Consider the following 26,391-nt stretch of genomic DNA (forward strand, 5'->3'; position numbering starts at 1 on the left):
CATTAGCAACAGTTTTTCTGCATGTACAGCTCCCACATACAGGTAATAAAGGTATACGTATTCAGGTGTAAAACCACATTCAGATTCCAGAGAATTAAAACTTATACGGCTGAATTTGGTCAACAAACTGACAACAGTCTACAAAGAGTGGCTGCTCTGAGGAATCTATTTCCTAATAGGGAATCACCCTAAGCATATACACATTTCATACAATATAAGTCACACTAATATATGTTTATTGTAACACATAACTTAAAAATACAAGAAAATGTTACAAAAAAGATTTGCAGTTTTAAGTGTAAAACTGTGTCTTAAAATGTATGATCATAATACCTTCTCCCAAGCAGTCTGTTTCCAAAACATGAAAGACCATAAAACATTACAATGATAAGCTACTTTTCTCTTTTACTACACAAATAGTTATTTATTTGGTTATCATCTTTACCACCTTTAAACTTTGTTAGATTGTTCATATATACCAAATAAAGCTTTAATTGAGCAAAAAAACATTGTAGTATCTAGGTCTTAATCAATATAATTGTAAAATATCAAATTTGTATGCGCTATTTGATTTACTCATTTCTGGCTATGATGAAACTATACTCAATTTAAACAGAAATCACAGATTTAATCTTTGTTCTCCGCTCTATGGGCTGTAAGTGAAAAATAATCACCCCGTTTTGCAGTCTGTTGTCGAGGCAGGACGGTGTTGATCTTGCCTAAACCTATCATCTTTGATCAAAGGCTACGTCTCGCGAGAACGCCTACGTCACGTGGATAATGGCCGAAGATCGCGGATTTTAGAAGGTACTTTTCAGCTTTTATTTACTTTACTGTGGATTGATACCGAGCGAATGCATTGAATATGATTAAATTAACCACACACTTGCACGACTTATTGCAGAAATAACCCTAATTCTTATATTTTGTGGCCGCTTACGTCGACCCTACTTGTACAAACCGCCAAACCTTCGAAATAAGAGCACAATGTTTTCCGCGCTTTTTATCAATACAAAAATAGTTAGCTTTAGCCTCGCAACTCATCCGCTCTGGTCAGACACTTGGGAGACATACACGCCTCGATGTTGGCTTGTATAGTATGTAAAGCTTTAATAAATCCAAGTGAAACAACAAACAACCAGCAGAGGTCATTTTAACTGATCTACGACACTGTTGTTAGCTTTAGCTTTAGCCGAAGGCCTGTTCAGGAAGCAGGCGGGAGCTTTTATTTTCCAAAATTGCTTCTTCATCTCACCTGTCAAAGATGCTGAGTTATACCTGTCCTTAAGCGTTTATGATGATGGGAAATTGTTAATTAGACTGTTGATAGTACAATGGCTTTGACTTATTTTCTGTTTGTCCCTAATTGTCGCCAACAGAGGAAGCTACTAACTCCAAATTAAAGAGGCGGTGAAGCTGTGACTCTTCAGCAGCAGTACACTACTGAGAGTAAGTTTTTATGTCATTATTAAGTCTTATAGTCCGAGAAAAGAATAATGGTGTTTGTGGCTTTAGTGAATTTCCATATTTAAATTATTTCAAGCATTAATTCAACTCCATTATTTACTGAACACTTTTCAGTAAAGATTTTAAGTCATAAAAGGTACAAATATGCTTTACGCATATTGTCAACAAGTACTCATGTGAGGCCCAACAACAAAGCTGTGCATCAAAATCTGGTATTTTTTTTATTTCCCTGAGCTGCTGAATTCCAGACAGACTGTTAAAACCATACAGTAATGTGAAAAAGAAAGTACACCCTGTTTCAGTTTGAAGGTAAATCATCTGGTCCTCATCTGATCCAAGGAGGAAAGACATCAGCAATGACCTTAAAGAAGCAATTTTTGCTGCCCATTAATCTGGGAAGGATTATAAGACCATTTCCAAACTATTTGGAGTTCATACAGAGAGAAAGATTATTCACAAGTGAAAAACATTTAAGTCAGCTGTCAATCTTCCCAGGAGACATCCCAGCAATTTCAACCCAAGAGCTACATCTCAGACTCTACAGGCCTCAGTTGGCAAGTTAAATGTTCATGAGAATACAGTTAGAAAAAGACTGAACAGGTTGTTTGGAAGGGTTGCAGGAGAAAGCCTTTTCTCTCTAAAAAGAACATGGCAGCACAGCTTAGGTTTGCAAAGCTGCATCTGAACAAACCACAAGACTTCTGGAACAATGTCCTTAGGACAGACCAGACCAAAGTGGAGCTGTTTGGTCATAATGCACAGCAGCACGTTTGGAGAAAACCAAACACAGCATATCAGCACAAACACCTCATACCAGCTGTCAAGCACGGTGGTGGAGGGCTGATGAGCTGGGCTTGTTTTGCAGCCACAGGACCTGGGCACCTTGCAGCCATTGAGTCCACCATGAACCTCTGGATACCAAAGTATTCTAGAGTCAGATGTGAGGCCATCTGTCTGACAACTAAAGCTTGGCTGAAACTGGGTCATCAACAGGAGAATGATCCCAAACACAGCAGCAAATCTACAGCAGAATGTCTAAAAAAGAAAAGAATCAAGATGTTGCAATGGTCCAGTCAAAGTCCAGACCTCAGCCTGACTGAAATGCTGTGGTGGGACCTTAAGAGAGCTGTACATAAACCGATGCTGCAAACCTCAATGAACTGAAGCGAAGCTGGAAAGGAGAGTGGCCAAAATTCCTCCACAACCATGTGAGAGACTGATAACGTCATACAGAAAACCATTACTTCAACTTATTGCTGCTAAAGGTGGTTCAACAACTTTATCCTTTAAGGGACTCATACATTTATGGAGTAGTTGTTAGCAGTCAATGTCAGAACTGTCTCATAAATCTTATTGCAAGCCACATGCTCACTCAGAAAGAGTTGTTTCATTGATGTTCACTGTGCTGTCCCTTGTTTGCCAGCAGTGATGGCTCATGTCTCCACCCATGGGAAGCTGCTGTTGCAGCGCCTCTATCAGCAGCGGGAGATGGACTTCCTGTGTGATATAACCATAATGGTGAAAGACGTGGAGTTCAGAGCTCACCGCAACATTCTCGCCGCCTTCAGCCACTATTTCTCCTCCCAGGCTGAAAAGGGTCAAGATATCACAACTCTGGACCCTGATAAAGTCAGCCGGTACTCTCTGGAGAAGCTTCTGGAGTTTGTCTACACCGGACAGATGAATCTCAGCAGGTAAATGCACTGAATTATGACAGCTTGGGGTGTTTTTTTCCATCAGCTCATGGAGGATTTAAAATGTTTTTCTGGTTTCAGCACCAGACAAGCAGCTGTGCGACGAGCGGCCGTGTTTCTTGGAATGTCTGAGGCTACAAAGTATCTGGAGGAAATCCTACATTGGTCTGAGCCCAGTGAGACGTCCCAGTCAGAGGTGGATAAAGAAGCTGGCCTGTCTCCACCCAGTCCTGGTTCTGCTGGCAGCCCCAGTTCCCCGCTTCCCCTGTCTATCATCTCTGTGACAGGAGACTGGCATGAACAGGGCGGGGATGGTCAAGACCAGGATTATGATCCCGGAGATGTAGATTTAGAATACGGAGAAAGAAGCGATGACGAGTACACCCCCACAATGAGGAGTGTTGGGAGAGGGATGGGCAGGAAGAGAGGTAGAGGACGGAAGAGTTTCAGCGGCGAGCAGGTGGACCAGAGCAGCTCAGCTGACGGCGCACCCAAAGTCCAGACCTACAGGGGGAGGGGGAGAGGCAGAGGGAGGGGTAGGGGAAGGGGAAGAGGCAGAGGCGGGTTGAGAAGTGAAGAAGATCTGTGTGCGGGCGACTCTGACACGAGTGTGAAGGACTTTGGAGACACCTCTGCAGACTGGAGCCCCTCACGGGAGGACGAGCCGCTGGTCAAGAAACCTCGGCTGAGCGGAGGAGAGGGGAGGAGAGGACGAGGCCGGGGGAGGGGGAGAGGGAGAGGCAGGGGGAGAGGGAGAGGCCGTGGCAGGAGGAGGGTCAAGGAGGAGGAAGATGAGAGTGGCGAGATGGGAGCAGATGATGAGGAGGAAGGTGAACCTGGGGAGCAGGATCCGTCTGAACTGGACGAGCTGTCGCTGACGTGCACCGAATGCGGCAAAACGTTCAAAGATTTGAGCAGCCTGCGGCGACACGAGAAAATCCACAAGGGGCTGAAGCCATTTTCCTGCATCTTCTGCTCCAAGACCTTCAGACAAGCCACGCAGCTGAAAACACACCTGCGCATACACACAGGTGAGCCCAGTCGGATGTGAAATGGCTGAGGGTTGGTTCCTCTCTGACATTTTGGATGTGATGATGCTACAGAAGCTAAGTTTATCCGTCAGTTGAGTTTAGTCTTTAAAAAGAGAAAACGGGGACCATCAAACTTCCTCTCAACAGCAAATATCAACCCAAGTTTGAATTTAGACATGTTGTTCCTCGTTTCCTTCCCCTTATATCCTGTCACATGACTTTCTAGTATTGTTTTCACTTTGTGAGTCTGTGTGTGTGTTATTTCATGGAGTACAAGTTTAAGTTGGAGGGATCTTTGAGGACCTTTTGGCTGTTTTTTTTTCCTTTCCTTTTTTCCTATGTGTGTGTGCAAGGAGCCCGAGTCGGGATTTCAGTGTTGGGTTCTGGCTCATAAATGTTTGATTTAAAAAAAATATGCCTGGTGCTCAAGACCACTTTAAAGGGTTAGGCTAGAAGGAAATCTGTCTGCTTGGAAGGAAAATATAAAGAAATAAGGAGGAAATAAGATTATTTCGGTACTTTAAAACGTCACAAATATGAGACGATACGGTTGTGTAGCCAAAAGCTTCAAGACATTAAGCTTTCTGCTGGTGGAAGTAACCAATTACAGCACCATACAAGTAAATGAGATACTGCCAAAGCTTTTTGAGCCTCAGTTGATGATCTTTAAAGGTAGGGTAGGAGATCCTGGATTTTGAGTCCAGCGAAGCTGCATTTTGAAAATACACAGGTAAAAAGTCCCAACCCTTTTCTTCACTTTCCCCCCGAAGGCACGCCTCTAGAGTACATGAACGCGCACGAGCACGAAGGTGCACGAGCGCTGTTCTGACAGCAAGCATCGATCGTTGCCGTATTTAGTATTTAGTTTATGCTAACTATACGTTTAATAATGCTAGGTGCTAGCCAAGCTGGCTCTAGTTTAGCTTCCTGCCAAGCTTCGTTCACGGAGCAGGGTACGCGCACAGGGGGAAGGAGGGGGAGGGAGGAGCAGATTGCAGTTTGATAGACGGCATCAGTATCCAATCATTGTGAACGGTCCGTTCACAATGATTGGATACTGTTTTTCCTAGATTGTACGTTCTAGAGGCCACTAAAACTTTTCATATTTGTGTCAAAACTTTTAATTAATTGGTTGCAATGGGGGTGTGAAGAGTATTTCAAGCAATATGTAAAAAAATGTTCCAGAAAAAGATCCCCTACCCCGCCTTTAAGTTATATTTAAATGTTTTCTTGATGTAACATTTTAAATGTCCTCTTGGTGGTTATAAAATGTCTCAAATTTGATCTGTAGAGGTCTGGTTTGTGTTTGTCAGCTGGACCTTTCTCTCTTTACATCAGTTTCTTTAGAAAACCGTTTTAATCCATCAGCTGGCATAGCAAACAAAACACAGGTTATCACAGTTTCTCTGGTCTTATTCACCAGTGGGGCTCAACTTTCTGTGTCTGGCTCTGTCTGTGGTGTTTGCAGGCGAGAAGCCGTTCAGTTGCAGCGAGTGCGACAAGTGTTTTGCCCAGAAGTGTCAGCTGGTTGCTCACCGCCGGATGCACCACGGAGAGGAGAAGCCCTACACCTGCGACCGCTGTGGGTTCAAGTTCGCTACTTCATCCAACTACAAAATACACATCAGGTATGCAGCTGCGATGTGCCGTCCAATAACTCTCCATACAACCCAACTTCAACTGACTTTTATCTTGTTGGAGTTTTACCATCATGGCATTAAAAATGTAGACTTGTGACCAAACAACCTCGGTGTACCCAGTTATTCTTAAAAATAAGTGGACAAACGCAACATATTTATCCAGGAGAGTTACTGTTTTTCAGTCACAGAGACAGATGTATAATCAGTGGTCTTATTTATTCAACATCAGGGTGGGCAGGAGCCAGAGTAACAGGAAAAGAAAACGAGTCAGGAAGCCACATGAAAGATAAGAGACTGAATTACCCATCCTTCCCTGACAAAAAGCCAAAAGTAGGCGAATTCAAAAGAAAAGTGAAACTACTAAAGAGCAAAAAGCCTTGAGGCGAACACTGCTGATGGGAACTTGGAAGTTGTTTTAGTGGTTTGCAACAGGAAGGAGATTCATTTTCCGTTCAAGTCCTAACAGACCCTTGTTACCGTAAGTGCTGAAAAAAAACACACCTATTCTTCTCTTCCTCTTTATCCTTTGTTTGTTTCCTCCAGGCTGCACAGTGGGGAGAAGCCGTACGTCTGTGACATCTGTGGTCAGGCGTTCGCTCAGTCCAGCACTCTGACGTACCACAAACGGCGGCACACCGGAGAGAAGCCGTACCAGTGCGATCTGTGCGGCATGTCATTCTCCGTTTCCTCCTCTCTCATCGCACATGCACGAAAACACACAGGTGAGGGCCACGGTTATTGATCCGGAGAAGGTATTTGGTCCGTGTGGACGGATGAGAGGATTTAACAGCCCAAACTTTTGTGTGTTTCAGGCGAGACTCCGTACAAATGTTCACAAACAAATTGTGATGCAAAATTTGTCACATCTTCCGAACTGAAGAAACACATGCGGCGACTTCACCCCGGTGAGTCAAGACGTTCGTTGTCATGTGTTTCAGAGACTTGATTACATCAGAGTTGAGGTTTAGATAATAAGAGTGGAGATTTCTTAAAAACAGTGGCTTCGTAGAGTGGCCTTGATAAAGTGAAGAGCCTCTTATTTCCATACAGGAGTCCACTAAAGTCTTGTCTCTTTTTGCCGTCTGCTCAGACAGTTTCTGATATCTTCAATGACACATATGTAAGCCCTTAATCATGGTCCTGTGATGTTGACATGTGACGTTTTTTTTATGTTAAATGAGGTAGAAAAGCTCAACTTCACAGATTAAACGCACAAAGATTAAAAAGTGTGCTTTATTGTCATTTCTCTTTCAGCTCATTTTCTCCTTTGTTACACAACTATCTCTCACAGCTTTTTAAATTAAGTGCAGAGAATCTGAAATGTGCTCCGTTATCTCCACATATAAACGATATTAATACCAATTTATTGAGACGGGACTTTGAAGCTGGCAACAACCCTTCTTGCAGAGCTGAAGTGTCTCAAATAGTTCAGTAACAATCTAAAAAACAAAGTGTAAATGATTGTGTTGATTTACAAAGTTTGTTCACGTGATTCTCTGTGTTTTTGCAGATGGAAACTCAGGTGTGCAGTGCCTGCTGTGTGGAAACCGATTTGCCAGCGTGAAGAACATGATCAAACACCAGGAGAAGGCTCACGCTGAAGAGGTGCGGCAGCACAAGGAGCGGGCCCGAGCTGGTGAGCTGATTGGATGTTTTCGTTTAACACAGATTCCTTTTCTCTCAAGGATATTCACAACTTCTGTCTTGTTCTATAACTATAAGAATATTTTAGGTGTTGATGGGTTTCTGTGTCCTCTTCATGTATTCTTATGGAAACATTCGGGTTGTTTTTTTTTCCCTTTGTTGCAATTTCCCTTTTTATGACTTCAGAGAGTATATCCTCTGCGAGTTGCTTTGTTGTATAGTTAGACCTTAAAGTTGGAACCAAGTTTTCTCACATTAGACGTGAATATTCAGGTTATGTTCTAGTTTTTAAGCATTTTCTGTAAAGTGTTTCACTTTAAGCACTAAAAAGAATGGGAATGAGTGTCTCTGAAGATCACCTTAAACTCTACTTTTGTTTCTTTTGCTTTAAATACACATTTCAGATGTTGTTTCTCTGTCGTGTTCCTCCGCAGTCGTCCTTCTTGCTTCCAGCCATCCTGTGGCTTTTGTCCAGAGTAAACTCTCCCAGGAAAACAAAGGCTTGGTTTCCATCCCTGAGGGTGAGCCGCTCAATCCTGAACCGGCCACCCCCAACCCCAAAGCCACACCACCGTCCGCAGCCTCCTCTGACGCCGCCACCACTGAAGTGGACAACGCCACCAGCACCACCGTTGATGCTATTGCTATTCAGGACTTTAAGACAGAGCCCACCCATCTCCCTCTGTCCGCCACCGAACAGGTGACCTTCGAAGCCGACCAGGAGCAGACCATCAACTCAGACACCCTCCATGCTCTGGTGGAGCAGCTGCGGCCGCAGGCCTCGCCCGCCCAAAGCCTGGAGCAGATAGTCATCATCAGGACGGTGGACACCACCGAGAACAACCCCCCTCAGCAGTGATGAACTTTTAACGTGCATTCTATGGTCGGCCCCCGTTTGGAATAAAGTCAGTTCACACATTCAGGCTAATGTAAAGTACCCTTTGGTAACATCTAATCTTGAATTTTAGGTATAATTAAGTACAGCTCGGGCTGTGGTTTTATAGTTTTGTCCGTTTCTATCTGCAGGATTTAAAAAAAAAAAGAAAGAAAAAAAAGAAAAAAAAAGATAAGAGAACGCAAGCAGTTTGGTCGGAAACCTCCAAGTTGAACGAACAGTAAAATTATTCCAAAAATAGTTAGTTTACAGTTTACTCACCACATTGTGCTTTGGTTCAACCCTCTGCAGCAGGGCTCCAATTTACATTTATATTCTTTATTAAGTAGTAAGTTTCTAAACTGCTCTGCTCATTTCATATTTGATTAAATGTCAAAATGTAGTTTTTAAACCAAAGCTTAACTCTTTTCTCCCTGTTATTCCAAAGTTAAACAGTTAAAAGAAAAAGCAAAGAAATGCTGAAACTGCTTAAAACACAGTGCTGAAATGACTGGTTACTAAAACAGTTGTCTTTCTATCGACTGACCCTTTCAGCCCCGGGGTGCACACATTTCTATTTTTGCAATGATACTTCAGATATCTCATCTGCAAATAAACTAGTTGAAATATTTTTGGATCTTATATTTGTCTCTGAAAAGTTTTGTTTTCTTAATTAACCAGTAAGTTTTTGTCTCAAAAAATGTGGAAAATATAAAATAAGATTTGTGTACATTTTCATTTCATCATGTGCAACGAAAAATAAGGCCACTCTTTGGAAAAAAATAATGGCTTTCGATTTTTTTTATGTCGATCCATTAAACAAGTACTCATTTTGGCACTAACTTGGATAAACTTTCTTATCATACTGCCATGACATGACATTCAGTTTCTACAGATTCAGCTCAGATATCACCAAAGACAAGAAAACTCAAGAAAAGCAGTGTTTAATGTAAGCTTATGCTACATTTACTTTATATTTACAGTAGGATTTATGATCAAAGCTACAAAAATAAGCCCCGAAAAGACCTGAAAGACTCCCAAAGAGACGACAGGATGGATAAACAAGTTTGTTTTCATGACTCAGAATCCAGCCTGTGTGCATACTGCCATCCCTGCATTTCTCTTCCAACATCTATTCTAAACACCACTGATGGTTTTATTATGTTGTTCAAACATTTCTGTCTTCAACACTGATTTGTGGCTGCAGCTACTTGCTGTTACGGCTTACTCGTGTGGAATAACTGATGATTTACTGTAGTCAATAGGAGCCTTACAATCACGACAAGCTGTATGTTTTTTTTATTTATCTTAAATAGTGAATGCTCCACATGTGACGGCGGCTTCATAGATCTTAACGCTGAGCTGTCGTACTCGCGGCCATGTTTTTTTAAAATCAAATGTTTCGGTGTTCGAGTCTGCAAACTGCTGTACATGAAGCATTTCCGTTAGCTTGAAAGTATTTGTTAATTTCGTGCTTTTTACTTTCACAGATATAAGCATTACATGTACAAGTTCACAACTGTGTAAAACTGTACAACTGAGCAAGAAAATAAAGACAAAAAAAAGGGACAGATGTCGGTCTTTTGCGGTTGAATTTGGAAAAACATTTCCTTCAGCATCAATTCATTTTAAATCACTGAATCCTGCTGTGAAAACAGTTCAGAAAGGATACTTCACTGAATGTATTTCTGTATAAGATGCCTCCACATTAGCACATATTCATAGTGTGTAGTTCTGAATTCAATCAATAAGAAAAGGACTAAAGTCTTTTATTGCCTTCCTTTTGAGGATAAGATTAGTTTTTTGTACACACAAATATAAGTACATTTACACATGTATACAAACATTTACAGACACCTACCTGTGCACATAGCATAGATAAAACATGCAGATTATCAACAAATAAGCAAGGAGTTGACCAAATCCTTCATGGACAACACTGCGGGAGATGGAGCCATCTCCTTGGCAGGCCAACTAATTGCTTTTCAAGGAGGAGGGCTTGTGTCGTAAGTAGAATAGAAAAATACTTTATTCATCCCTCATTGGGGGGAATTCGAATTAGTCAAGTAGCTCAACAAATTATAAATATTTACAATGATTGTATATTAGACAACAGTAATAATGATAATAAATGACTAAATAAATTTGAGAAAAACATGTCAGCAGTTACTGTTAAAAAGCCTTATCAGCCATAAGGCTTTTTAGGGGACAACGGACCTCTTGAACCTCTCAGTCCTGCAGCGCAGAGAGATGAGCCTCTCACTGCAGCTGAACAAGTAGTGGATCTGTGAATATATATGTTTGTAGACAAAGAGGAATGTTATTTCTGTGCATTAGATGCATCACATTAATCAAGTCAATCCAGTTTGTGGAGGAGCCAGTGTCGTCGTCCCCCTCGTAAAAATCAGGATGTTAAATGTGTATCATAGTCAAAGTCAGCTTTATTGTCAATTCTGTAATACATACTCAGACATATTCGGAATTGAAATTTCGTGACTTTCAGTCTCTCTGTTACAACACAGTAAAAAAATATAATTAACAGTAAACTGAATACAAAAAGTCTTAATATAAGAATATATTAAAAGTATAAGGAGAAAAAGTATCAAGTATATGCTATCATATGCAAAAAGTACCAGTAAACAGTAAACTATAAGTATAAAATATTAAAACCGAAAATGCAGAAATGAGGTAGAATGCTGTGCAATGTAAACAAATTGAGCAAGCTGTTACCACAGCTGTATTGAAGTGTCTTGCGTGTATTGCTATAACGGATAAAGATGCTCCGCAGTTTATGGAGAGCAAATATAACCGCTAAAATGCAAAAGCAAGAAAAACTGATTCTTTTCTGTGGCAGAAAACTACTAATTTTTTTAACTATTTGTGCTTTTTGTCCTTGTGGGGACGCCGTCTGAAGCTGTTGTCATAGCAACGTACAATGCGCCGCAGCCTGAAAAATGGCTGGGAAAACGATTTCAGAGTGCTACGAAGCTGTCTGCTCCGAACATGACATGAAAATTAACCCAGACATTTCAGACGTTTTAGAGAAGACGTCAGAAACAGGGTGAGTGTTGAACTTTGAACTTAAATGACGCACAGGTACGATTTTTAGATGAAAGATGAGCTTCACGGTACATCCGGGTCCTTTTGCTTTTAAAATGCTGTACAAACGCCACACTGAAAAGTTCCCACCTGAAAATCTTACAAAATTATATTCACTTTTTTTTTTTTTTTTTTTTTTAGAACTCTGAACTTATCAAAAATTAAGTATCAAAAATATTTAGAGCAAAGAAAACAAGCTTGAAATAACTAATGGGGAATTCAATTTAAACATTTTTTGATAAAGTTCTGTTTGTTCGGATCAGTCCAAACTCTGTTGTTTTGTTGTTTGTCGGACTTAATACAGAACTAAAGAAAGAAAACGTGTATAATCTTGAATCTTCAAGCAAGACCAAGGGGTAAGCAGGAAAATGTAGACAACTCTGACGTTTCAAGCATGACTTTTGCTCTTAAAGCTATGAGAGCATATTCACACAGCAGAGGGAAGTTTTCTGTCTCTGTGTGTGTGGTTTATTTCGGTGGACGGGGGAAAGAAACTTTTATTAAACAAATCATAAAATGCTGCAGTGGCAGAGAGCCAAAAACGAGACAATCCTGAAACACTGATGGCAGCAAGAGCTTAAAATACTTACACAGCTGCAAACAACCACAACAGTTTGGTGGTAAACAAAGGAATGAAACAGGATCAAGAAGCAAAAGTGAACAATTAAAAAAAAATGAACAAACTACATTTTAAAAAAGGAAGTAAAGCTAAAACACAACGTGGAAACAGAGTTCGAAACGAGGAACTAAAACCAAACCAATACAGCATTAAAGCAGCCGTATCACTGTAAACTGGTCATCTGTGTCTGTAGCAATAAGCTGAGTCAACTTTATTTATAAAGCTCTTTAAAAACAGCAGCAAGTGACTGAAGTGCTGATCAATCGTACATAAAACATTAAAAACACATTATTACAAATCAACACAGAGGACACATAAAAGACGATGTGAAACAAATAAAATGAGTTTGCAATGCAGTGTTGCATTTCAAGGCTGCAAAACGTTCCAAAGAAACTTGGGACAGCAAAGAAAATTATTTAGATTTTTTTTTTAATTATTTTTGAATGAAGCAGACATTCTACACATACAGTATATGTGTAGAATTCAATTTAAAACTATAAAAGCATTTGTTTGGATTAAGTTTGGTTTCGAATTTTCACAATGAAAATATGAGTCCTGCTTGACTTCTGTGGAATATGTTTTTTATCAGAGCCTGATTTAAAAACAAGCCATTTTGTGCTTGATGTGTAAAACAGCGTTAAATACACTCCTCTGTTCTGTGTGGCAGGAATTTCACCTTAAAACTGACAGGAAACAACAGACTGAAACACATTCAGAGACTCGGTGATGACGACGTCTGTGCTCTTTCAAAATGTCTGCAAAGCAACGAGCGTGTGACCGGTGAGCCGTCAAATTCACGTCAACGCAGCTGGAACAGATGTTTTTAAGGAATTAACTACCTTTTTTACAATTTGTCTATGAACAGGTCTTGATGTGAGATATAATAACATTTGTGATGAAGGGGCTGGACACATCGCTGGGCTCTTACAGGTAGATAAATAACAGTTTCATTTAAAAAACAAAGCGTCTAACTTATTGAAAATAAGCATTTAGGGATATTTTGGACATATGTGTTACAGATTACTCATAAACCTTCATATACATGGGTTTTATTCTGCTGAGTGGGTGAGGTCAGGGCGACCTGCTTCCCACACACCAGATCATACCTGATCATATTTTGTGTTTTATTTTCTGTGTTACCTATAATCTCAAACTTCTTGGGAGTGTGACACAGACTGCATAAATAACACTGTGTTTATCATTTCGGCTGCACTTCTCTCTGTCAAGCTTTGACAATGTCAGAATGCTCCATCATGGAATACAGACTCAAACTCACAAAAGACAGGTTTAGGATTTCCAGCCTGACTTCATTCACCTTCCCTCAGAAAAATGCCTTTGCTTCCACAAAAATCCAACTTTCTGTTGTCATTATTATAAATATGGAGGATTAACTGTATTTATTATCTTACATGTGCAGTTCATGGACAGCCAATTTAAAAACTGTTTTCATATTTGTGAATATGGTGTTTCATCTTTGCTGTATTGTTAATCTTGCATGTTATTAATGTGTGTTTCCACTGAGTAGGCCGAGAATTCAGCTCTGCGCTCTTTGGACCTGATGTTTAACGACATTCAGACTGACGGAGCTCACGTCCTCGCCAACAGAATGCAGGTTCGTCGCAAAAACAACCAACGAAACTTCTTCTTGTCTGCGTTCTTCTGCAGCTCTCTTTTGTTTAACACTGAAGGTCATGTCAAACATTACAGCAACATGAGTAAGACACTGATATTTATGTATTTGATATAGTTTTATTTAGTATATAACCCTTTAACATCCTAATCTACCATTTGGTAGAGCATATTTTTTGGTGATTATACTCTGTATTATCAAAGATTAGTGGAAGGGAACCTACTTAAACCATCTCTGGTTAGGGTATGTAAAACTAAAATAAAGTATGTGCTGTGACATTTTGTTTTGAAATGTCGTACTTTTACAAAAAAAAAGTACCCCGTCTGTCATCTGATGCTAACTGGAATAGGTCTAAATAGGTTTAGGTGGGTATGGAAGGTTTTATCTCACCTTTCTCGTACTTTAGATCCAAAGCAGGCACAGAACCGATGGCTTATTTGGCTCATGATATATTTTGAAACGCCTACAAAAAGACACTTTATGGAGATGTTTACTGTCACAGTGTCTGTGGTGAATGGTATGGACCCAGATGGAGGCAACAGATGAGTACAAAGGATTTATTAAAAGAAACAGAAGTGCGGACAGCTGTGACTGACTAAGTGGAGACAGTTGTGAAAGTGGACCTGAGGACCAAACAGGGGAAAAGACAGCTGAGGACATCTAGGGATAATGACATGATCTAAACTCTGTAGAGAGATAAAGAATGATAGCTAAGAACACAGAACCGAAGAAAAGACGAGGTAAAATCTAAATACATAAACCATGAATCATGAAAGACAAGGATCCCAAATGACAGGAAAAATCAAAACACAGAGTTCAAACAAACTAAGAAATAATTAGACCACAGAAAACACTAGAAACTCAAAGGACAAAATAACGCAGATTACAACATTAGCAAGGTTAAAAACTTTTACCGGGGGGAGACTGAAAAGTGATGGGAGCTCTCTCCTTTTCTCTGCAGCATAACGACCGCTTGCTCTCTCTCAGGCTGTCAGGTAATAAGATTGGCAACAGAGGAGCCATGCACCTGGCCCACATGCTGCAGGTGAACAACACGCTGCAGGAGCTGGAGCTGGCTGACTGCGACCTGGTAAACACACATGCCCAGTAGACTGTGTGTGAGCTCTTATTGGCAGCTGTCCAGTTTTTCCAGCTTTAAGCTGACAGACGTCTAGTTTCTCTGAGCTTCCCTCTGTCCCCTCAGGCCACTCAGAGTGTGATAGCACTCAGCATCGTCTTGAAAAGCAACACAGCTCTTCGCAATGTCGATATCAGCCGGCCGCTTCTCTTCAGCCACCAGGTACAAACACACAGTTAACTTAGATAAGGATCTATTTAGACAGATGGGTAACTCTAATCTGGGGCTGTCTCAGGAGGAGTGGGCGGTGCACTTCTCTGAGATGCTGGCAGTGAACTGCAGCCTTGTGGAGCTCCACCTGGGGAAGGTGGGCTTGACTGACACTGGGATGGAGAGGCTGAGTGAAGGCCTGAGGCTGAACCACAGTTTGCAGTACCTGGACCTGCGCTGGTAGGAATAAAAAAAAAACTCAAGTGTCATCCTTCAAAGCTTTCAACACTGATTATGTCACTTCCTCTTGATCTCGCTGTCTTCATGGATTTCTGCAGCAACCGTGTGTCTCGTGACGGCGCACGCCATCTTGCTGGGGTGCTGACTCAGAACTCGACCCTGGAGATCATAGATCTGTCGTCCAATCGGATTGAGGATGAAGGAGCTGCATGCCTGAGTGAAGCCATCACATGGCCAGGCTGCATCCTGAAAGAGTGAGTCCTCCTCTGTCTTTTCTGACTGCTTGAATTCTTTCTGTATTCTTCATCCATGAGGTTCCAACTTTCTTATATTAACAGTTTAACAGATCAGCTTTGCAGGGTGGAGTCTTGTCATACCTATTCTTTGTTTTAACTTCCATAAATTTGAACTCAGATTTAGATTCCGACTGTTTTCTGGTCATGTCATTGAGCTGATATAGCTGATATGTTGATATATACATACATATATATATATATATATATATATATATATAAAAAGAGTCCACCTGTGCATTTCCTGTAGAGGTAATGACTGAAATCTCCCCTGGTCCTTTACCTGATATCAACCTCATATCATCAATGATGATGGAAATGTGCTTGTTTTCTTCAGCCTGTCATCTTTCCATGTTTCATTGGTCCAAACAGTTCCAGCATCATCTCCTTGTAGAAAGCAGTTTGGTGATTCATCTCTGAATATCACTTTCATCCAACCATCCACAGTCCGTGACTGCTTCTCTTCAGCCCACTGTAACTTTGTTTTGCTTCTCTTTTTATGTTAATGATGGTTTAATTTGGCTTTTCTGGATGGAAATCCCATTTCCTTCAGACGGTTTCTGACAGTCACAAATACTGACTCCTGTTTCTTCCCATTTCTTTGGTTGAACATTTTCTATTTTCAAATGTACTGCTTTGAGTTTTCTGTCCTGACACATTGACCTGTATGTTTCCCTTTTACAACCTTCCCATTTTGTTTGTACTCGCAGCTAATTACAAAAGACAGCTGACTGGGAACAACCAGCATCTTAGGCCACACTCTGAGCTGAATTACCTTGTTGAAGGAGTTTTATAAGCCTCTCCACTGTCTCCACTGACACCTCTCTTGTTGTTTCTTGACACTCAGCAGGTGCAACAACTTGTTTACAGCATTTTTTCAAGGTTTTTAAAAGCTCTCAGCACTTAAATGAAAATATATTATTATCATATCTGTGATTCATTTATATTTTAAAAACATACACGCACACTGCAGAAATGACATAACATACTCCAAGAATAGTGATTCCATCATTTTTGCCAGGGGTTTTATTAAAGGAACTTAAATGTCTTTTAGGAGAAAAGAAAGAAAAAATCTCCTTCTTCATTCCTCATTTAATTTCACAAGTGTTAGGTAAATGAAGACAAAACTCCCTCTGTGAAGTATTTTCAGAATATTTAGAGGTGCACGGAGAGGAAAGTATCATACTTTACATTTAAGTTTGGATTGGAATCCACTTTTTCACTTGTTATAAAGACCGTTTATATCAAAGTTTGATTATTTAGTATCGAGATCTGAATAAGAATTTGGAGACCACTTTTATACATCACTGACATGCTCACGCTGTCTCTGTGTGCCAGGCTGTCCGTCAAGAGCAACAGCATCAGGACGGAGGGTCTGTTATCTTTGGCTCAGGCTATGAAAAAGAACAAAACTCTAACACACATCTACATTTGGGGAAACTACCTGGAGGAGTCAGTCTGCCAGGTAAAACACACTAAGGAGGGCTGGATTCACATTTAAATCACATGTTGTTTAAATCTATGGCTGCTTCCTCCCTCAGGCCTTCAGAGAGATAATATCCAGCGGCCGCCTGCCGCCCGAGCAGACAGACGTCAGCGCGTACGAGGTGGACGGTCGGGTGTTCCTCGCCGAGGTCTTTCAGAGTTTGAGGAAACGCATTTATTGTATAGACGCTTCCAATGACGCCACCATTCCTCCGCACATCAGGGAACAGCACCTCGTTCCCCTGGAGGCATGAACTCTAAAGCCAAAGTTTTCTCACATCCAGCGTCAACAGAGATGGATTTCGACACAAAAAACATCAACAAATGGCTGCAAATAAACTTTTTTTTAATCATTGCAAACTGATTTAACTGTAAATACATTTTAAAAAACAGTGCATAGATTTAAAGGTCCATAATTTTGACTGAAAAGTGTCCCAAAAGTCCCTTTTACAGAGGCCAAGAATGGCTGTGCTTTTTTTTTTTTTAATCTTGAAGTAACAAAGCTGCATCACTCGTGATAACAGGTAGTTTCATCTCAAGAAATCTGCCATTTGCTCTCTTTAAGAGGTAAATACAACCAGATACTTTGAGAAAGCAAAGCTCTTCACAAGGATATCTATACAGAACCCAAAAATGAGTATTAGATGAATTTGAACACACCTGATTTCAGCTTCAAGATCATGACAGCTGATGTGGATCCATAAATGAACATTTAGTGTTGCTAAACATTAAGCATGATTGTCTTGCTATAGTTTAATCATAAGAGCAGACGATATCCTCCGATAGTAGACCAAGGTGACCTAATATCAGTGGTAACTGCTAAATACAACCAGTCTGACAAATCAGATGCTACAGCTGTCAGCAGGACATCTGTCCAGATTTTCTAAAACATTGTACTGACTTTATCTCTCAGACTTGCCGACAGCAGAGCCAGCACCGGCATCTTTGAGTTGAGAAAAGCCAAGACATGGGAATTACTTTAACTTGGGCTTCGGAAAAAAATTTATCTAGGTGTTTCTCACCATTTTATGATATTTTACACGCTAAACAAGCTGTGATTTTCACTATTAGAAAGGAAACAGTTGTTGGTTGAAGCTTAAAAGTTATCTTGTGTTGAAATAACAAAACTAAATAAAGCTGAAATACTGTCAAAAACAATTGATCTCTTTAAGCTGGAATTTAACTCTGATTTCATCTATAAGAGCAGGAGCTGAATATCTGATTTATTGTAAGTTAGTGGTGCAAATTTCAGACAAATTTTAGAGTAATCTGAATGTCTTTTTATATAGAAGAATATAGAAGAATCTACTGTATAAGTTATTGTTTGTAAGGGACAATAATGCTCTGATTGAGTCTTGTAGCTGAACTGGATCAGTGCTGGTATGTTTTTGAATTGAACCTCCTTCATCCATAACAGACAGTATCAGATTATCCGCCGTCAGGATTCTCATGCCTACTCCTCAGGCTGACTCTCCTCGGGTCTCTCCTGGTTGGTCATCTTACAAGCCGAGTCTGTGATGTCTGGATCCCACTCCAGCTGGATGCTCCTGTTCTTCATGCTGTAGTTCAGCTGCTGTCTCTCCTGGGATCCGGCGGTCCAACGCTGCATCGCCAGCCGAGCCAGCACCGGCATTCGAGGCAGAGCGCAGAGCAGCGAGGGCAGCCAGGCCGAGCAGGGAGCAGAGGTCAAAGGTCTGAGGCTGAGGTCCGCGTCCTCCAGCGAGTCCAGACCTCCTGCTGCGAACAGAGCCGACCAGCCGTCGTCACCCACCGAGCCGTTGTAGGACAGATCCAACACTTGGAGAGAGGACAGACAGCCACGTCTGCACACTGCAGCTGCACACAGAAAGATAGCAGACCAATTACTGATTGTTGATCAGTTTAGGCATCTACTGGGAGTCGGTCTGGGTTAGATTTTCCACGATACTTGCACAATGTTTCTGACTTTACAGAACTACAGCCACTGTGAGCATGGTAGATAATATATTTTGATGATAATATTACTGATTTCTTCATAAACAAGTTCTGCTTTCTGTTTTCTCCCTGTGCCTATTGTGCCCCTCCTTCTTAAACTTCCTTAATCTTTTACATTTTCAGCTAATTTCCCTTTGGTATTATGAAAGTATTATCCTTTAACATTCAAAACATTCAATTTTAAGACCACGTTCCAGCTTTGGAACAAATTCGGAAAGCTTTCAAAGTGAGCTTATCGAACATGGCAATTTGACCGACCTACACATTTTTGTGTTTTATAACATATTTTAATACCTAGTGCTGCTTCTGAGGTATATAGTACCATTTTCAAAAGGTATGTTTTAACATTTTTGCAACAAGTATTGTAGAAATTCAATTCAATTAGCTAAAAACATTTATCTACTTAGTTTGCAATAATTCAAATCAAGAAAGACAGAAAGATGCAAAATCTCATTAAAAGTTTGTGAGATTTGTTTAAATCTAGTTTAGAATATGAAAGCAAGTAATTTTATTCAGCTAAATGATAAACTGAATAGCTGTATCTGAGATTAATGTCAAGCTATTGTTAACAATGTTCATAATAAAAACAGCATGAATTAATTAACTAAATCTACTGCGATGACTTTGAAGTGAGTGTTTGTTACCGAGGTGATGCAGGTCGTCAGAGGTGAGCTCACAGCTGCTGAGGCGGAGCTCCACGATGACTGATGGCTGCAGAGCGTCCAGCAGCAGCGCCAAGCGACCGCCAACCACTTTACACCAGGAAACATCCACACTGCGCAGGTACGGGACTGCCAAGGCTGACACACACACACACACACACACACACACACACACACACACACACACAGAAACGTCGCCTATAACATCACGATCACTAAAGAAATTCTCATCATTTTAAGAAAGACGGTTATTTTGTCCTGTTTCCAGCTTTCACTTCGTACAGCTCATCCTTCTGTGTCTCGTCTGTGCCTCTTAGCCCCAGATTATTAGCTTTCTGTTCAGCTCCTTTTATCTAATTTAGTCATTTCTACTTGGCAAATACAAATCTCAATCCCAGAAAAGTTGGGAGTTTTACAAAAATGCTCTAAAAACTTAATTCTATAATTTAATTTAATTTAATTTAATAGAGGTAAAGAAGGACAAAAAAGGTTTATAGAATATAAAGTAACATAATTGTGGAAGATTCTCCAATCTACAGATTACCTGGTGACAGGCGTGGGTGTCAGGATTGGGTATAAAAGGAGCATCTACCACAGGTTTAGTCTTTCTAAACAAGGATGGGTCGTGGCTCACCACTTTGTGCCAAACTCCATGAGATATGATCAATAAGTTCAACAATATTTCTCAGTAAGATTGTAAAGAACTATTGTGAGAAGATTCAGGAAGTCTGGGGAAATCTCAGTGTGGAAAGGCCAAGGACAGAAACCACTGTAGGATGAGCTCGGAGCCGTGAGGCAGCACTGCATGAGAATCCGTCATGCCACCATGATCAATACAGCCACATGGGCTCAGAGAGCAAGACAACAGATCCTTCTTTCATTTGATTCAAACCAAGTGACTGTCTTAAGCATGGATTATGCAAATAAGTTGCAGGGTTTTGTTATGAAGTAAAAGAGACAAAGTCTGGACTACAAATGATCTCCCTCTGGTGTGGACTTTGAATTTTGTCGCTCTGCAAAGCTTCTCATTTACATAAAACAGAGAGATCTTCATTAGTTACCCAGAGCAGTGAGGGACTCCTCATTCAGGCTGCAGCTGTTGAGCGGCAGTCGTCTCATCTGTGTCAGCGGGAGGGCAGAGACCAGCGGGTGGACTACGCCTCCCGCTTCCTTATTGGACGATACGTCGAGCACTGTCAACGCAGTCAGAGAGGGAAGCACCTGGACTAGAGACAAAAGAAGTCACATGACTGCTGCAGGTACCTGGGCCTCAGCTCAGTCTGAGATCCAAGATTGACAGAGACTCACTCAAGGCTTCGAGGTCAGCATGCGTGAGGCAGCACAGGTGAAGGTCGAGGCTCTCGAGGTGTGTGAGGTGAGCCAGGTGGACGGCGTGGGAGCTCAGTCCTCCGGACAGATGTTTGTTACAGGACAGGTCCAGCTCTCGCATCGAGGGGAGGCAGCGGAGTGAGCCACCTGCAGGCCAGCAGAGAGGAGACAACACGTGTATCTTAAGGTTTCTTTATTTTCTTCCAGACTTAACCAAACGTCCTGTAATTCATTTCCATAATACAACTTTCTACTAATACGTCCTCTACGAGTTGTTGATCATGTGTGTGGGTGAGACACATCATACATGAACGATAAATGTTGTTTGCAAGCAAAGAGATTAAAGTCTAAATAAAACTATAAATTATGCTACAAAGAGAAAACTCCTTTAAGTATGAAGAAGAACAGTTAATGCAAAACAATACTTGTGACTGAATTTATGCTCCAGTTGCATCTACAGTCATATGAAAAAGAGAGATCTCCCATTTTCACTTCTAAGGTTTAATGTATCAGGACATTTTAATAATCATCTGGTCCTTACCAGGTCTTAAAATAAGGTAAATCCAACCTCAGATGAACAACACATGACTTATTACACTGTGTCATTATTTATAAAACAAAAACTGAGACAAAACACAGAAGCAGTGGGTAAAAAAATGGTCCAACAGCTTGTAGAACCACCTTCAGCAGCAGTAAGTTGCAGTAATGGTTTTCTGTTTGACGTTATCAGTCTCTCACATGGTTGTGGAGGAATATTGGCCCACTCTTCTTTCCTTCTCCTGCAGCCCTTCCAAACAAGCCATACTTGTTCAGTCTGTTTCTAATTGTGCTGTCATGACCTTTAACATTTAACATGCTAACTGAGGCCTGCAGAGTCTGAGATGTAGCTCTTGGGTTTTTGACCTTGGGGTGAACTTTCTGGGACGTCCACTCCTGGGAAGATTGACAGTTGTCTTGAAGTTTTTCCACTTGTGAATAATCTTTCTCTCTGTAGAAAGATGGACTCCAAATAGTTTGGAAATGGTCTTATAACCCTTCCCAGATTGATGGACAGCTTCTCTAAGATCATTTCTGATGTCTTACCTCCTTGGCATTGTGTTAACACACACCTGAATGCTGCAGAGCAGCAAATTGACAAAACGTCTGCTTTTATAGAGGTGCTCACACTTACTGATGATCAATTAATCAGTGCATTGATCAGCAGCACCTGGCTGCTACTGACCCTCTTAATTCCTGTGGAAGCACTAAGGGTTCACTTAGGGTTTTTCCCACCCTGTTCAATAAATAATGACACAGTGTAATATGTCATGTGTTGTTCATCTGAGGTTATGTTTACCTCATTTTAGGACCTGGTGAAGACCAGATTTTTTTAAGAATATGATGTATATATATGATATATATATCCTGATATGCAAAACATTAGAATTTAAAGATGGTACATTTTCTTTTTCACATGAATGTATTACCATCTACAAGAAGGTAATGCAAATCCATGCAGGGAAATAAACTCTTCATCTTGATATTTTTGGATTTATTCCCCTTTCCAGTCATCCTACCGAGAGCATCGAGACAGTCTGCCGTCAGACCACAAGCCTGTAATCGAAGCGTGGTGAGGGAGACGGTCTGAGGGAGGGAAGCAGCCAGGTCTGTGAAGCCGCCAGCATCCCCCTCCTGTGTGAGCCGAGGGTTACAGGAGACGTCCAGCACGCAAAGTCTGGGCAGAACAGCCACCATTCTTCCTGAGAGGAATATATCACACACAGGGAGTTAGCCATCAGAGGAGGCAGAGAACGGATCAAAATGTAACCAAACATCATGGGGAAACATTAATATTTGTTCAAATCAACAAATTACCTAATGCAGTCGCATCTGCTGCAGTTAGCTGACAGGCCACGAGGTGGAGCTCCCTCAGCGGCGGGTGAATTCTTCCGAGCAGGCTTTGCAAAGCGCCGCCCCCAACACCACTGTTCCAGGACAAATCAAGGATCTCCAAAAGAGGGACATAACTGAGACCTTCACCTACACAAACACACCAAACAACGGCTGATATAATGACACAGACCATTAGACAGGATCCCAGACTATACAAAAAACATGGATGTAGCCACCCAGTTATAGTAACTGTATTCTATCTCATGGCCAGCAGGTGGAAGTTTCTTTGATTGGATGTTTGATTTGCGCTTATAGTCTTGCTTATTTAACATTGTGAATTAAAGTCCTATTTAGGGTTAAAAAAAATGCTCATTTATTTCATAAATGAGATGCATCAATCAACACACTGACAGTTTATTGAGTTTTTTTCTTTTAAAAGATGCCAAGAGATATTTTCCAGTGAGTTTAAGTTTAACTAAAACCTCATGGAAGACACAACCTTGAGTTAAACACAACATAATTATATTTATACAACTAATAAAGTTCTCATGGAATTAAACATCAAGCAAAATAAGAATTGACTTACAGTAGATGTAGACTCAGTAGATGCAGTTTGTATTTTACTCCACTTTAAACAAAAACAACCCTTACCCAGAGCGGTGATGTCATCGGCGTTCAGCCTACAACTGCAGATCCTCAGCATCTTGATCCCAACCACGTGCTGGAGGTGAGTGGTGAGCGCTGTCAGACTCCCACCAATCAGCTCGTTCCAGGAGACGTCCAGCTCTTCCAGCTGAGGGAGGAAGTGGAGCAACGTCGCTGAGGAGGGAAACCAAGAAAAATGAAGCGGACTTGTGCTGACACTCATTTCAAAGTTTGACCAACGCCCTGCTTCTGTCACTCCACTAATATCACTCTTTACTTCATCTTTATCATATGTGCAGGTGTGATATGGAAGTGGACATCATCCATCACATTCTGAGTTGGGTCAAAGGTAAACAAAAGGTAAAAATCCTCTTCAATATAATTCAATAATAGCATTTGGATTTTACGTGTGTGTGTTTGTACCGAGCTCCAGCAGGTCTGTGGCTGTCAGATCACCGTGGGCCAAACTGAGGCTCCTGCTGTCGGCTTTCTTTCCCAGCTTCTGCAGGAAAACACACACTCGACCCCAGCCAATGTGGCACTCACTCTCTGCCGCTGCTGCAACACCTGGAACACACACACACCTGATCTAATGAGCCAGCACCTCTTCTGCATCTTTCTGTAACTCTCAGATTGTTTCAGTAGAGGTGGCAGCTGCTGAGCTCTTGTCTCTTTTTCTTCTGTCTAAAACACGTCTAACGGTCTCTAAGATTGTATTACAGCAAACTTCATTACCTTTACGTCATGCCCTCTCCTCTCTACCTTCTTTTTCACACTACTCTTGGCTAACAAGAAGATGGACACTCTTCTGAACGATGATGTGAATCTCTTTGAAGTTATTCTTTTTTACTTTTTAAGTATACGTTTAAGTATACCCTGAACAATTTGGCTTTGTTTTGGCTCTAGTTGTAGGATGTAACATCACCTCCATCTAAGCCCTGTACATGCACTGCTATACATGTGAAGTTGTTGTCATGCTTTAAAGCAGGGATGTCCAAAGTCTTCCTGCAGGTTTTAGATGTTTCCCACACCTGATTCAGATGAAATGGATCTCTTCAAAAGATTGTTAAGTTTTGCAAAAGCCTGCAAATGATTCATTGATTTGTTTCAGTACATGTGCAACGCTGTGCAACCAACGCTGTGCAACCAACGCTGTGCAACCAACGCTGTGCAACCAACGCTGTGCAACCAACGCTGTGCAACGCTGTGCAACGCTGTGCAACGCTGTGCACCCTGTTTATCTTTCTGTGCCTTGGACTGAAGATGGAAGATGGCAGAGAACGTTTTTAAAGGCTGAAAACTCCCAAGATTTTGGTGTGAAATTAGATCAAAATGCCAAAAAATATATTTTTTATGAAAGTTATATATGACTAATGCTAAGTTTAAGTTATATTTTACTAATGTGAAGTAAATGAGACGACAGAAACCTGGAAATCACCACCAATCAGAGGAAAAAACCTGCAAACTTTCATGTGTTGTGAAATAAACAATAACCCCGGGATCCCAAGCTGCCCTGAAATAACCCAACCCAGACTTTCCTCCTCACCTGGACTCTGTCCTCTGTTCTCTTTGCCCTCCGACTCTCCATTCTCAGGGATCCCCGTCTGGCTTAAGGTTCTGGACAGGAAGCGTCCCAGCGGCTTCCTGTCTGAGGCTGATCGTTTCCTGCGGATCTGACTCATGATGACGTCCAGAGGGGAACGTCTCTGGCTGCCACCATCCAACCCCCGCTGACCATCTGAACAAACGTACAATCATTATAAAATACAGTGAGAATGATCTGAGGTAAGTCTTAATCAAAGTTCTATTTGTTTACTTATTATTGTACATTAATACGTGCTTAAATGTATCAAATGCTATATTACAACTCCACTACAACTTAATAGATATTACCCTGATCAATGGTTGAAGTTGGCCTTAAATAATTAAACAATTATGACTAAATACATGTTTACAAGGGTTGACATTATTTAGAAGACACATGAAAATAATTCAACTTTATCAGGAACATTTCATTTAGTTTTTATATGAATGAAAATCAGACTGAGCTACTTGAAGGAATTACAAGATTGTAGACATCCAGGCAAGACATTTTAACTTCAGTATTTAGGAAATCAAAAAAAAGGTGCGGCTTTATGCTAAATATGATCATCACAAAAGTACCAGTGCATGGAAAACTCAGGAGAAATCTAAAGAGATATTCATCCTTCGGTGGGAGAATTCTTAGCGTCCAGGACAGAAATCCGTCTTTGCTTGCAATAAAATATGAGCGTATGATCACAAGTCATCTTACCTGCAGACTCCATGGGGGTTTGAAGTCAAAAGAGAAACAAGAGGTGAAAGAAAATATGAAAGAGTGAGTGTTTTTAATCAATTGCACGAGGAGGCGACTCGTTCTCGGTTTGTCTGGAAAATAAAGTAAAAATGAAAAAAACAGGAGATCAGATCACCTCACCACAACTCACTGTACAGTTTGCGCGTATGCAGATATAGGATTCAATAACTTAATTAAGCACTGTCTAAATCACCTTTTCCTCTCGGTGCTTGTACACCTGCCCGACGTCTTGTCCCGTGCTCGTCAGGTGCCTGAGCCCGGAAGTGCCACCACACCTTCAGTACATGAAGGTGTGTAAATAAAGTATTTTTCTATTCTATTCTATGACCATCGCTTTGCTCTGGCATCAGTATTACGGGCCATTAAAAGGCAAATGTTGATTTAACTTCTTAACCAATGCTGCGATTGTGACTGACAGAAGAAAATCTAAGAATATATATATTTTAAATAAAACTATATTTACTGTACAATAACTGTACACTTTCGTTAAACTTTGCTCCTAAAATAAAACAGCATTTATTTACTACATACCTTGTTTAGAATAAATTCAAATCGACTGATTTATAGATT

General features: G+C 40.9%; 3 protein-coding genes across 5 annotated transcripts; 2 read left to right on the forward strand and 1 right to left on the reverse strand.

Moving 5' to 3' along the window:
* The first annotated feature begins 754 nt into the window (after positions 1-754).
* Positions 755-9,913, forward strand: mynn (myoneurin). Of its 3 annotated transcripts, none has more exons than XM_075452534.1 (9): positions 755-807; positions 1,380-1,449; positions 2,891-3,161; positions 3,243-4,192; positions 5,661-5,820; positions 6,376-6,554; positions 6,645-6,737; positions 7,343-7,468; positions 7,911-9,913. In XM_075452534.1, exons 3-9 carry the CDS (start codon positions 2,896-2,898, stop codon positions 8,333-8,335), a joined length of 2,199 nt encoding a protein of 732 aa, XP_075308649.1. In that variant the 5' UTR covers positions 755-807; positions 1,380-1,449; positions 2,891-2,895; the 3' UTR covers positions 8,336-9,913. The 3 variants fall into 3 exon arrangements, with proteins under 3 accessions (XP_075308649.1, XP_075308647.1, XP_075308648.1); XM_075452532.1 differs by having other exon boundaries at positions 2,894-3,161; XM_075452533.1 differs by lacking the exon at positions 755-807 and adding an exon at positions 834-1,097 and having other exon boundaries at positions 2,894-3,161.
* A 1,391-nt stretch (positions 9,914-11,304) lies between these two features.
* Positions 11,305-18,043, forward strand: lrrc34 (leucine rich repeat containing 34). Its single transcript, XM_075452721.1, has 10 exons — positions 11,305-11,411; positions 12,736-12,848; positions 12,934-12,998; positions 13,594-13,680; positions 14,660-14,788; positions 14,903-14,998; positions 15,072-15,226; positions 15,325-15,480; positions 16,858-16,984; positions 17,061-18,043. The coding sequence occupies exons 1-10, from the start codon at positions 11,305-11,307 to the stop codon at positions 17,256-17,258; spliced, it is 1,233 nt and encodes a 410-aa protein (XP_075308836.1). The 3' UTR covers positions 17,259-18,043.
* Positions 17,339-26,080, reverse strand: lrrc31 (leucine rich repeat containing 31). The gene is made up of 11 exons (XM_075452720.1): positions 26,015-26,080; positions 25,780-25,892; positions 25,033-25,224; positions 23,910-24,053; positions 23,493-23,660; positions 22,824-22,988; positions 22,526-22,708; positions 20,949-21,116; positions 20,702-20,866; positions 19,623-19,778; positions 17,339-18,840 (listed from the first exon to the last, which is right to left on the reverse strand). Exons 2-11 carry the CDS (start codon positions 25,790-25,792, stop codon positions 18,458-18,460), a joined length of 1,737 nt encoding a protein of 578 aa, XP_075308835.1. The 5' UTR covers positions 25,793-25,892; positions 26,015-26,080; the 3' UTR covers positions 17,339-18,457.
* Positions 26,081-26,391: the final 311 nt, after the last annotated feature.

The sequence above is a fragment of the Odontesthes bonariensis genome, chromosome 20 (assembly GCF_027942865.1).
Source record: "Odontesthes bonariensis isolate fOdoBon6 chromosome 20, fOdoBon6.hap1, whole genome shotgun sequence".
NCBI classification, from domain to species: Eukaryota; Metazoa; Chordata; class Actinopteri; order Atheriniformes; family Atherinopsidae; genus Odontesthes; species Odontesthes bonariensis.